General features: G+C 42.1%; 1 protein-coding gene across 1 annotated transcript in view; it reads left to right on the top strand.

The window, feature by feature from the left end:
* The first annotated feature begins 2655 nt into the window (after positions 1-2655).
* FRMD4A (FERM domain containing 4A) overlaps positions 2656-13929 on the top strand; it is a 325528-nt gene continuing 314254 nt past the window's right edge. The window contains exon 1 of the mRNA XM_052650658.1: positions 2656-2814. Within this exon, the coding sequence (XP_052506618.1) occupies positions 2656-2814 (159 nt within the window). The remainder of the gene's footprint in view (positions 2815-13929) is intronic.

The raw sequence follows: 13929 nt of genomic DNA, 5'->3' as shown, positions 1-13929 counted from the left end.
CATCATAAATCCCTTTAAAGACACACGACATAATCTTTGATGCTAGTGGTATTTGCATGCACATTCTCAGATGCCATCAGGGAAGCTGCCCTGTGAAAGTCTGAATTAATGACTGAAAGTCTAGGACAGAATCAGATATGCTTGAAAAGACGGGACCAGTGAAACCAGGTAGCATCCTCCACCGGCACTAGGGCATGACCTGTCTCTGCCGCCTGTGCCTCCCCAGGTTCAAAGTCATCCGCTGGCACGACCAGACTCGAGCTGCAGGCTCTTGAGCCAGCCCCTGCAGAGGACAGCCCTGTCCCTGTGTGCACCAAAGACTTCAGGGCAGTGTGATTAGGCCCTGCTGTTCTCAGGGATTAATATGTTTATATTCAGGCATGTTTTTAAAAAGCTTATTAGGGTACCTTTAGACTTCAAAGATTCCCAGACTATAAGCTAAATATATATTTAACTATAAAAAATGTTTTAATTACATTATTTAACAATAGTATAAAACAGAACCTTTAAACTGGTCCCTATCCTTTCCATAATTACATGCTCTGATAAGAGCCTGGTTCACGGCCAAAATCCCGATGGAGATGTATGAGCTTGGGGACATAGACAACAGCTAACTATGATATCGCTTGCCTTTGTTTCTTTTTGAAAATACCAAAGCAGTTAGCTAATGGTAATGGAGCAGTCACTTTCCATATACTACTTTTTAAAAATTAATTTAGCTTCTTTCTCTCTTTTTATTCTTTCTTCCTTCCTTTGTTCCTTCTTTCTTTCTTTCTTTTACTTGAAAGTGAAACTATCTCTGCTAATGTCTTTGTAGAAAGACAGGATTCCTTCATAACCCCACCACCACCACCTTTTATTTTGGGGTGTGTGAAAATAAAGGAATAATATACAGGAATAAAATCCTGCAGTTTTTCCCTGGAGCCATGACCCACGGGAAAATGATAAAAATCATCCAAGAAGATTGTCGGTGAAAGTGATCTTCACATATTCATGAAATGAATGAGTGCATGAATCCATAGCAAAAGGGATTCCGAAAAGGTGATTCAAAGAAACACAGATCTGGAAATGATCTCAAGAGTTTAATATTATCAGTGGTGGATAGTATCCTAGAATTACGTGATTATGGGAAACACTCCCCAAAAATTAAAATCAGATACATGCCACACCCTGTGTTATCCACTTTAAGTATATCCCCTGACTTAATCCTCACAACAGCCCTGTGAGGTTGGTACGCTTTCCACCTGACAGATAAAGAACTACTAGGGTTGCCCAAAAAGTTTGTTCAGATATTTTCCATAACATGTTATGAGAAAACTGAGCGAATTTTTTGGCCAACACAATAAACCAGAGAAGTCAATGTGTCTGAGGTCACACAGTAAGTGGCAGGGCCGAATTCAAACTCAGTTATGTCTTGCATCAGGACACTCCAGGAGGTAGTGAGTTATGAGTTCCATGGGTTATGTTCTACTACTTTTCTGATGATAGTAAAGGTTCCAGTTGAAGAGACAAGATAATCAATCAACATAAAGGATGTGCAGAAGGCAAATATGCCTCAGTGACTACCAAACACTCAAAATGATGTTAAGACTAAACATGTTGTTTCCTTAACTGCACAGGTTGTGTTATGAGCTAATCCTCCCTCCTCTTCTCACTTTGAAATCTTGTCTTTTGGTCAGTAAGCTATTGAACTAGACACAGATACCCTTCTGAAACATGGTTTAAAATAATCAAACTAATAGTAATCACAAAAAAATCAAAACTCAAAATAATTTGATTGACATCTCAAAGAGCTTTATCTTATTTAACTGGATGCCCTTCCTTGAGTTAAGGTCACCACAGGATTTATTTAAAACATGATTAAGTCACAGAACATTTATAGAAAATGACCCATCATGGGGAAAAGCAGATAGGCCACCTTTATCCCCCTTATCCCCTCTCCTCTAAAATCTCAGATGTGGATATTACATCTAGCAGATAAGCTTTCTTACTGCCCTTCTCTTCCTAACCTAAACTTGGGAGATTTCCAAAGTAAATGCCTGGGTATTTACAAATTGTCGACAGATATAGCAGTTTCTCCAGTGTTGATTTGGAAAAAAAAAAAATGGCCTCTTGGCTTTGTCATGAAGAAACTCTGGTTCTGGAAGTTTTAAAGACTTAAGAGTCTGGACAGAATGCCTTGGGAATGTTGGCGGGAGGCTGAAAATCCATCCCTTTTGCTTCTTACCCTGGATGGAATCCCGGAACCATGAGCACACAGTGACGACTCTGGGTCCACATTCTTTCTAAAATTCTGTTCTGATCTGCCCTGAAAGTCAGCCGGGTGTCCTCTGAGGTCCACCGAGTGCTATTATCTGCAGGGGAGGCTCGTTTCTACCTTGTCCTGGGAGACTTTCTGGAGACAGGGAGAAAACATTCTCATTTAGGAGCTGTTAGCTCGTCCTTGTGCAGAAACAGTCTCTGAAGCCTAGTGAGGGTGCTGGGGAGGCAGGGCAGGGGGTAGGACAGAGGCCCCAGTGGAGGCAGAGTTATTTGGCCTGCATTTTTCCTGGTCTGATGACATCTCAGTGACATTTGAACTTAGCGTCAGGAAAAGAACACAGCCCTGCACATGGGGCCTGGGACCAGAAGGGCAGAGGCGGGGCCTTGGCTGGCATGGCTGCAGGGCCGCTGGGCTCTGAGGACCTGCTGAGTGCCTGGGACCGGCTGGTGTGGGGCCTGACTTGCCGGGCTCTGAGGACTTGCCAAGGCGGAAACGTGCGGGTCCTGCAACTGATGCTGAAACCATGGTGCATCTCCAGGGCTGTCTACCAGGTGGGACCAGAAACTCCTCTTCTGTTTCTTTGTAGCATGAGAAATTCGTGGGGAATGGTGGGAAAGGAACGTCAGCTCTTGTCATTTCTGCATCATGTGTAATAAGGGGAGGAGTCCACCTTCATCTGGCATCATCTTCCTGGTGCCAGGCAATGGGAGAAGTGCGCTGTAAGCAGGATCTAATTCAGTTTTCCGGACAACCTGATAAAAATGGGTGTTTGTGGCATCTTTTGGAGATAAGGTTATTAAAACTCAGGAAGGGATATAAGGTGTTCAGTGTTACCCAGCTGATAAATGATAGAGCTCTGGGATTTGCACCCAAGTTTTTCTGGCTACAAAGATGAGGATGCCCTCCCCACAAGTTCATGCTCCTCTCACAAGAGATGCTGTTTTCTCAAAGAGTGTGTGTGTGTGTGTGTATAGGGGTGGCGAAAACCTGATACGGGGTGTTGGCTGGCAGGACAGGAGTTGAGGAGGGATGAGCACTGAGCAGCAGTATTGAGTCTCCCTCTTCCCCATTTCACCTCCCTCCCATTTGGTAGCCTCCCTTCTCAGACATTCCCACACAAATGTGAGAAATGGGGAAAGTTTTCTGCAGCTGGGCAGCCCTTCTAAGCCCACTGGCTGGAGACATAGGGCTCTTGAAAAGGGATAGGATCTGCTTTCCCACCCATCCATCCCAACTGGTGGCATGAAGCCAGGTCCCTGCTGACCGTGGGGCTTCAGTCCTGATAGCCCAGCCCAGCCTGAGAAGAAGGATCCAGACCGACTGAGAGGGCTGGGGGAGATGAAGGCAAATGAGTAAAGGGCCAACTCTGTCCCTGCCTGCTTCTTGGAGGCAGGTGTCACTAGCTTGGCTTCAGTTAATGTTTCCTTGTAGTGCTCTTTCACTAAGTTAGCTTGAGAGGTGTTGGCCCCCTCTCTGCTTCCCACACTGCTTGGAAGCAAGCAGGCACAGCCGGCCTTTGTATTCTTAAGCATAATTTGGCTGCATATAATCTCTTAATGTACCATAGTGGCTAAACAGAGGCCCCTGTAGCCACCTTCCCCCCAGCCCTCCCAGTGGACTGTCCATACTTGCACTGAATGAACAGCTTCTTGGAAGATGAGCCCAGGTACCCTCGGTTGGTTTCACAGACAGACACAGCCCTCCCGGAACCCCTTCCTCCTACTTCATCTGCCTATTGGCAGACAGGATGAAGACCATTCAAGTCATTTCTAAAAATGAGGATTTTTTTCCCCAGAATTCTTGTGTTTGAAAGGCATATGCCTATAGTTTTGCTGTAAAGAGCAAATAAGGATATGTCTGTAATAGATCATATATAAAAGAAACTTGAAAGAAGTCTTCCCAAATTTGACAAGAATCTGAAAAGTCTTTGTAATGTTTCCCATGACAAATTGTGATTCTGAAAGACATCTGGGGGAAAAAAATCACCCAGATAGGAGATACAAACAGTAACTAATGTGGCTGGTTTGTCCATTTGAGGATTTCTTTAAAACCTTGGTTTTAGAGTCAAATCTCAACAGCTTGGTGTTGAGACTAATTCCTTAAACAAGATGAGTCTGTCTTATTTGTTGCTAATTACAAATGAATTTGGGAGTCTTGGCTTCTTACCTCTGTTTCCCCTTTTCTTTTTTATTATAATTTTTATTATTTCTTGGCTGCACTGTGGGGCAGGTGGGATCTTGGTTCCCCAACCAATCAAAACCATGCCCCTGCAGTGGAAGCATGCCAGCCACTGGATCTCCAAGGAAGTCCCTCTTCCACATCCTTTTCTCTCCTGTTTTCCTTGCTTTATGTTTCATTAAGTTATATACAAATCAGGATTCTAAATCAAGGGAGCAGGGTGCACTAGCCCCATGTCGGTGGGCTTTTTAAAGACTTTCCTTCATGTTATACGTGTACTGGAGAGAACATGGAATTATTGGCCGTCAGACCTGGAAGACACTTTCCTCCTGCTACAACTTCAACTCAATTCATCAGACACTTACTACTTGGCCCTTGGGAGGCAGTTGGGACTCAAAAGCTAATCACACCTCATGCTTGTCCATGATTTGTCTCTGGCCATGCCAGACTGGCCAGCCAAGCCAAAATGGTCAGCTTAGAGGTCAGCTGCCTATGACCCACACAGCCTGTCTTCAGCCAACAGGTAATTCCCACAGGTGGCTTTGAAAGGCATTTGTGGTGGGGAAAGCAAGGGCAGCAGGTCTAAATGAGTTCACTGACCTAAGAGGCCATGTTGACCAGTGAGCTGTATGCAGAGCCAGGCTAGGGGTCTTGGAAAAGAAAGCATAGCTGAGAGCAAAAGACAGCTGCACTGGACCCGAGTGTACTGTTCAGCTCCGCCACTCAGTCGTGTCTGACTCTTTGCGACCCCATGGACTATAGCACGCCAGGCTTCCCTGTCCTTCACCAACTCGCAGAGCTTGCTCAAACTCATGTCCATTGAGTCGGTGATGCCATCCAACCATCTCATCCTCTGTTGTCCCCTTCCCCACCTGTCCCCAATCCCTCCCAGCATCAGGGTCTTTTCCAGTAAGTCAGCTCTCCGCATCAGGTGGCCAAAGTATTGGAGTTTCAGCTTCAACATCAGTCCTTCCAATGAACACCCAGGACTGATCTCCTTTAGGAGGGACTGGTTGCATCTTCTTGCAGTCCAAGGGACTCTCAAGAGTCTTCTCCAATACCACGGTTCAGAAGCATCAATTCTTTGGTGCTCAGCTTTCTTTATAGTCCAACTCTCACATCTATACATGACTGCTGGAAAAACCATAGACTTGACTAGATGGACTTTTGTCGGCAAAGTAATGTTTCTGCTTTTTAATATGCTGTCTAGGTTGGTCATAGCTTTTATTCCAAGGAGCAAGTGTCTTTTAATTTCATGGCTGCAATCACCATCTGCAGTGATTTTGGAGCCCCCCAAAATAAAGTTTCTCACTGATTCCATTTTTTCCCCATCTATATGCCATGAAGTGATGGGACTGGATGCCATGATCTTAGTTTTCTGAATATTGAGTTTGAAGCCAACTTTTTCACTCTCCTCTTTCACTTTCATCAAGAGGCTCTTTAGTTCTTCATCACTTTCTGCCATTAGGGTGGTGTCATCTGCGTATCTGAGTTTATTGATATTTCTCCCCATGGTCTAGATTCCAGCTTGTGCTTCATCCAGCCCAGCGTTTCTCATGATGTACTCTGCATACAAGTTAAAGAAGCAGAGTACAATATACAGCTTTGACGTACTCCTTTCCCTATTTGGAACCAGTCTGTTGTTCCATGTCCAGTTCTTACTGTTGCTTCTTGACCTGAATACAAATTTCTCAAGAGGCAGGTCAGGTGGTCTGGTATTCCCATCTCTTTCAGAATTTTCCACAGTTTGTTATGATCCACATAGTCAAAAGCTTTGGTGTAGTCAATAAAGCAGAAGTCGATATTTTTTTGGAACTCTCTTGCTTTTTCGATGATCCAATGGATGTTGGCAATTTGATCTCTGGCTCCTCTGCCTTTTCTAAATCCAGCTTGAATATCTGGAAGTTCACAGTTCACTTTCTGTTGAAGCCTGGCTTGGAGAATTTTGAGCATTACTTTGCTGGCATGTGAGATGAATGCAGTTGTGCAGTAGTTTGAACATTCTTTGGCATTGCCTTTTTTGGGGATTGGAACTCAAGGAATGGGGGTGGACTGAAGGAATCCCAAATGAGACCTACCATCTCCTGGGCACCTTCACCTATTCCCAGGCCCATTCACACTGGCAAGCAGGTTTGGTTTAAATGGACATGCAAAGCAAAATACCTGCCTGTCTTCAGAAGCTCACAGCCTCCTGAGGAAGAGTCAAAAAACAAATAGAGTTTTCAAAGGAAGAGTGGAGAGTAACTAATTTTGCTCAGGGAAGACTTATTGAACAGTCTTTTTTTCCTCTCCTAGCCTGTGACTTCTCCATTATAGAATATAGCTTAGCTAAAGTGTAAGGGTAGGAAGGGAGATGGGAGGGGGGTTCAGGATGGGAAACACATGTACACCCATGGCTGATTCATGTCAATGTATGACAAAAACCACTAAAATACTGTTAAGTAATTAGCCTCCAATTAAAATAAATTAATTTTTTTTAAAAAAGTGTAAGGGTAGAATAAGACATATTTGTGAAAGTGTGCTGCAACTGCTGAAGTATATACAGTGGAAATTATTGGTTTTTTATTGAAGTATAGTTGATTTACAGTATTATGTTAGTTTCAAGTGTACAACACAATGACAATATTATTATGGATTATTGATTATAGTCCATTTAAAATTATTGCAAAATAATCCAATATTTCCCTGTTCTATACAATATATCCCTGTTGATCTATTTTATACATAATAATTTGTACCTCTTAATCCTTTCCTCCTTTCTTGCTCCTGCCCCCTTCCCTCTCCCCACTGATAACCACTAGTCTCTTCTCTGTATCTGTGATTCTATTTCTGTTTTCTTGTATTTGTGTTATTTTTTAGATTCCACATATAAAGTGATATCGTACAGTATTTGTCTTTCTCTGTGTGACTTATTTTACTAAACATACTATCCTCTAGATCCATTCATATTGTTGCAAAAAGCAGAATTTCATTCTTTTGTATTACTGAGTAGTATTCCATTGTGTGTGTGTATGTATGTGTGTGTGTGTGTGTGTGTGTGTGTGTATACACATACATACCACATCTTTATCCACTCATCTGTTGATGGACACTTATATTGCTTCCATATCTTAGCAATTGTAAATCATGTTGCTATGAATATTAGGGTACGTGTATCTTTTCAAATTATTGTGTTTTTTTTTTCAGATGTATACCCAGGAGTAGGATTGCTGGATAGTAGTTCTATTTTTAGTTTTCTGAGAAGCCTCCGTACTGTTTTCCTCAGTGGCTGCACTAATTCACACTCTCACAAACAATCTACAAGGGTTTCTTTTGCTCCAGTTCCTCACCAACGTTTGTTATTTGTTTTCTTTTTTGATGATAGGTTGCTTCCATGTCTTGGCTATTGCAAATAGTGCTGCTGTGAACGTTAGGGTGCATGTATCTTTTCACATTAGTGTTTTCATTTTCCTCAACTGTATACCCAGGAGTAGAATTGCTGGATTATATGGCAGTTCTATTTTTAGTTTTTCATTATCATTTTTTAAATATGCTGTATCCTTACTGTTTTTTTATCTTGGGGAAAAATTCATCAAGAATGGAGTGCCTCTAGTAATAGTAAAGGACAGGTAAGCCTAGAATACTGCACTCCATGGGGTCACAAAGAGTTGAACATGACTTAGCGACTGAACACCAATGCAAAACAATGAACAATGATTATCTGTTAATATTCTGTATTATTATTGGTTTTTATCTTGGGAAACATTCATCCAGAATGCCTTTACTTCCTAGTGGTAAGGTGATGAATGGCCATTTTTATGTGTTTTGTTTAGGCAATTGTCTAGGGAAAACTCTGTTTTCCTTTACTCTCATGCTGCTATCACACTCACAATGTTTTTGGTGTGGGTAGATTTTCCACACCAAGCAATTCTGACATTAACTGCCTAGAGGGAGCACAAATTCAGGTTAAGGGCTCAGGCTGAGAACTGCCCTACTCTTCAGACACCAATCACACATCCCCAGTTTACCCACAACTTCTGGCTGACTTGTCTACAAATTGGAGGTTCCCATGGTCCCCTCCTTGGATTAGGTCATTTGCTAGAAGAGCTCACAGAACCCAGGAAAACACATTTACCAGTTTATTACATGATAGAGGAAATGAGCGGAGAAGGCAATGGCAACCCACTCCAGTACTCTTGCCTGGCAAATCCCACGGACAGAGGAGCCTGATAGGCTACAGTCCATGCGGTCGCTAGGAGTCGGACACGACTGAGCGACTTCACTTTCATGCATTGGAGAAGGAAATGGCAACCCACTCCAGTGTTCTTGCCTGGAGAATCCCAGGGACGGGGGAGCCTGTTGTGCTGCCATCCATGGGGTTGCACAGAGCTGGACACGACTGAGGTGACTTAGCAGCAGCAGCAGCAGCAGAGGAAATGAGCAAGGACATAGACGAATAGCCAGATGGAGAGATTCATAGGGCAAGGGCTGGGAAGGTCGAAGTGCAGGAGTTCCTAGCCCTGTGGAACTGAGATGCATATTATCCCAGCACATGGATACGTTTACCAACCCAGAAGCTTTTTGAACCCCATATGTTTGAAATTTTGTGGATGCTTTATCATGTAGGCATGCCCAATCATTAACGCAGTCTTCAGCCCCTCTCTCATTCCCGGAGGATGAGGATGGAGATGAAAGTTTTAAGCTTCCAATCATGGCTTGATCTTTCTGGTGACAAGTCCCCATTCTGAAGCCATCCAAGAGCCCAACAGAGTCACCTCATGAAAACAAAAGACATTCCTATCACTCAGGAATTCTAAGGGGTTTAAGAGCTCTGTGTCAGGAACCAGGGTTGAAGTCCAAATATAAGAACAGAAAATGCTCCCAGTGCTCTTCTCTTTAAGGAAAAATTACAGGAGTTTAAGGAGCTCTGTGCCAGAAATGGAAGACAGAGACCTATATATAGATAACTTTTTTTTTTCTATTATTTCACAGCAAAGCTTTCATGGTTGACAGTTTCTCCATTGCCTGAAGTGATGCCTGTTATTCCCTGGTTGGACTTTTGATTCTGTCGGGGAGCTTTTAAAGCCACCCATGCCCAGGTCTGACTCCCAGAGATTCTTGTTTAATTGATCTAGAGCCTATGTATGTATGTTTTTTAAGGTTTCTAGGTATTTATTGTGCACTCCAGCTGAAGAGCCTCTGAGCTGAAAGAAGCTCATTCCACTGTCAGATAGTAAGCAGATGTTTATTTTCTGTGCCTGTGAGTCTATTTCTGTTTTGTATATAAGTGCATTTGTATCATTTTTTAAGATTCCACATGTACGCCTTATCATATGACATTTGTCTTTCCCTGTCTGGCTTCCTTCACTTAGTATGATAATCTTGATCATGATAATCATGTTGCTGAAATCTGGCTCCCTGCATTTTAAGTCTGATTTCTCCTATGTGGAGGCCACATAGTTGCATAACCAGGTGCAGTAAGATGTAGTAATATCTGGATAAGACCCCAGGCCCTGCACCTTTGTGGATAATACAGGTTAAGTCAACGCTTAGGGGTGAAGAATATGACTGAAAGCCGATCCTTCAATGGCATCATCCATTTCCATCTTTTCATGTGTGCTCAGTCGTTCAGTTGTGTCCGATTTTTTGCGACCTCATGAATTGTAGCCTTCCAGGCTCCTCTGTCCATGGGGATTCTTCCAGGCAAGAATACTGGAGTGGATTACCATGCCCACCTCCAGAGGATCTTCCCAACCCTGGGATCGAACCCAGGCAGAGTCCTTTCCATCTTAGCCACCAGGTAGTCCCATTTTTTCATAGATAAATGGAAACGACCGTGAACCTCAAACATGTATTCTTTTAACCCAAACTACATGTATCGCAACTCAACTGCCCCTGAGCTGAGCTCCAGAAAGTGTCCATGGCTATTCCAATGCTACATGATCAAGAAGGGAAGTTTAGCAGAGGGAAGGTCAGTGCAGAAATAGACAGTAGACATAACTGATTGCAATTGCAATAGCTCCATTATGCAACTGTGACTGTGTACACATATTACCAGCAATCATCCTGGAGCCCTAGAAGAGATCCCAAGAAGTGACAGGCCCTGAAGTTTAAGCTTCATTAACATCATGATGAAGCCACCTTTTTTCCTCCTGCCCGACCGCTTATCCTGAGTATGAACTACCGGAGAAATAAATAAGACCAGTAACCTAAATTATTGCTGTGCCATAAATTGCTTCTGGCTCCAAAGATGAGGAGCACATATGCATGGCATATGGGAGTCTGTTTTAGTTTATTTTTTTAGCTGCATGTCATTCATTTTTTCTATTTCTTCATTTTTGGTCTATTTGCAGAAACGGCACCCTTCATGAGAGCTGTTAGCTTTGTTTCTGTTTTTTATTTTTTGAGGCTGCTGAACGAAGTCCAAAGAGGAAATTTACCTGCTCTTCCTGACTTTAGGATATAAGCTGTAGGGGAGAAACTAGGAGTGGAAAAATGTTCCAGTGTATGTTCCCACCTTCCTCTAAGGAGTATGGTTTCTTACGTATATTTAAAATCATCCGTGGCTCACCCATCACTTTCTTCTAGAAGAGAATATGGACCAGGAGCCAGAGTGACACCCAGGTGTTGGGAATTTGGGGAGAGTCCTTTTTTATCTCTACTGAGAGGTTCTAACCCAGTGCTCTGACACTGCCTCTCTATGGCCCACAGAATCAGCCCTACATTAACCTGTATGTACTGAATTTCCCACACACACTGCCAGAAAAACAAACAAAAACAAAAAAGTCAATGACAGAGGAGACTGTTTTATCACCCTGGGATGGAGTTTACAGTCACAGAAAATGGTTTGTGTATTTTTCTTTTAATAGGAATTGTGCTTCTGAAACTGAGAAGTTCTAGAAATAGGAATGATTTTGAAACTGCATTTTTATCAACTGTCTGTATGATGAGTTATAATGATGTCAGTGGTAAATTCTTCTAATGATGAATAATTCCTCTAAAAGGGCATTGGGTTTGCAATGATTTATTTGTATCTTCTAAAGCAACTAATACAACCAGTCTGGGACCAATGGATGATGCCATGATTCCAGGAAACGTTCCCACATGTGCAAAGCTAGGCTTTGATGCTCAATTTGCTATTTTTGCTGTTCCTCTTTCATCATTTCGTTCCGGCAATGTATGTTTTCCAGGGGTTGTGCTTTTTGTATTATTTAGTGCCTACATATGCTGTGGAGCTGAGCCTTTCCTCCAATGATCTACAACATATGTTATAGTTAAAGGGGAAAAAAATAGGTTTGCACCAAGCAAAGCAATTACCAAATTTGTTCTATTTCTTTCCACTTTTTGTCAAGTCTGTGCATTTGTTTACATCAACCTTTTCTGCCACTCATTACAGCTACTCATGCCTGTTGGTAAAGGGTTATATGAATGCATTTCTGCTGATGTGCTTGAATGTTACACACAGACCTTTGCGACTGCATTTTCTTACATTGATAGGAGTCACGTCTTTGCAATAGAACCTCATGAATCTGCAAAGCTCATTCTTGAATTTTCTAGCAATGTATTTGCATAGTAGGATCTCAGTTTTTACTTTGTTCAGAAAATATTTTTGAGTCTGACATGCAGTCGATTTTCATCCTTCTTGAAAGCACTTTCCTTGGTTCCAGTGAGAAAATACTACTTCAAGGTTTAAAATTAGCTGTCAGTTACTGCATCAAGCAATGCTCACTTTGGGCCAGTCCCTCCCAACAGATGCTAATCTGCTTTGAAAGCTTTGTGGAAATCAACTCAGAAGTTTCTCTTTTGACAAATATCACATTACCTTTGAATAATGAGGGCTTCTAAATTTCTACTCAGGTTGGGCTTTGGAAATAGTCATCCCAACAGAAGGAGAATAGCCAATTTTTTAGTTAAATTGTATGATTGTTTAAAGGTCTTAGGGCTGAGACTGATGGAAACTGTGGGAGATCTAATTTCTCTGCCATTGCCTGAAAATAATGCTTGTTTAACTAAATGGTGAGTCTTTGTCTAATATCCTCGAAATGCTGTCTTCTTCACAAAGCAGAGTCTTTTCAAAAATCCCATTGAGAGGCAATTTTCAAACTTCTTAACTTTAAGCAAAACATACATGCATAGAGTCAATAGGGTATTGTCAAATGAATTCTCTTATTTTTGATTCTCAGTGCCAGTGCGGTGGGGGAGGGGTGCATTATAAATGAGGATACTCAGAGAAGTTAGTGACTAGCCTCCTGTGGCATAGGATCTCAGCATTTGTGTTATCAACATTTGTTCTGGAGTGATGGTCACCTATTCAAGTGTCACCTGATTTGAAGGCATCTCTTTCTGCAGAGTCATTTGAAAGGTGATGGGCAGTAGTAGCTGCAGAAATCCAATATTCTAAAATATATTCCTATCTTTACCAATAAATCTGGGTATGACATATTTCTACCTCAGTTTCTTCACTAAATGAAGATTCATTCATTCATTTATTCAGGTGTTTGCTCATTCATCTAACAAATAATTAAAGAACACCTGCTCTGTGCAGATATTGTGCTGAGTTCTAGAGATGGGAGAGTGAACAAAACTGAACATGGCACCATATTTGTTTACAGATTATATTACAGTGGTGGAGTTCTGACAATCACTCACTCAACAGAACTAATAATTACGCAAACTCACAGGAAATTAAAATTGAATGTCAGTGCTTTGAGGACAAGTTACCTAAGGGCCTGAGAGAGTTTCACTGGGAAACCTACTTGTTCTGTGACATCAAGGAAGGCTTCCTGAGAAGACAATAGATGAGCAGAGGTCTTGTTAATAAAGACGAGTGGGTATGAACTAGGTAAAGGGAATGAGCAGAAACAACACAATGTGCCAGCTTAAAGTTTCTGCAGCAAAAAGGAGCGCAACTAGACTGAATTTGTTAGGCTAACAATCATGCGTCTTTATGTAATAAGTGTAATGTGATTTATATCATTTACAGTAATGATGTCTATACTGCTTAACCACTGGCTGCTTCACTGAGCCTTTTTCTAACCTGGCACTGGACCTTCTGAAAACCAGCTGGCCTTTGTTAGAAGCCTCACCATACAGTCTTAGCTGGAAATTTTCTTTATTCTCAAGGCTATGAGCTCATCCCCACACCAGATGGGTTCCTAATAAATGATGATTGTGCAATCTGATTATTTTCGTCATGCTAGCTCTCTTTGAAAGATGGAAGATGGAAGCAGGGCATGGGATCTTTTTATCATCTTTCTAAGTTGGAAGAGAATTCCCCATTGTGTTCGCACACCCTGCATTTTGAGAGAAAACATGCAGTGTAGAACTAGGCAGTTCTGCCCTAAGGGTCCACTAACACTAATGGGCTTTTTATATTTATTTATTTGGCTGCACCAGGTCTCAGTTGTGGCACACAGGATCTTTTAGTTGCAGCATGTGAGATCTAGTTCCCTGACCAGGGATCAAACCTGGGCCTTCTGCATTGAGAATGCAGAGTCTTAACTACTGGA

This window comes from Budorcas taxicolor, chromosome 13 (assembly GCF_023091745.1).
Source record: "Budorcas taxicolor isolate Tak-1 chromosome 13, Takin1.1, whole genome shotgun sequence".
Taxonomy (NCBI): domain Eukaryota; kingdom Metazoa; phylum Chordata; class Mammalia; order Artiodactyla; family Bovidae; genus Budorcas; species Budorcas taxicolor.
Note: the sequence above shows the minus strand (reverse complement) of the source record. Positions and strands in the feature narration are given on the sequence as shown.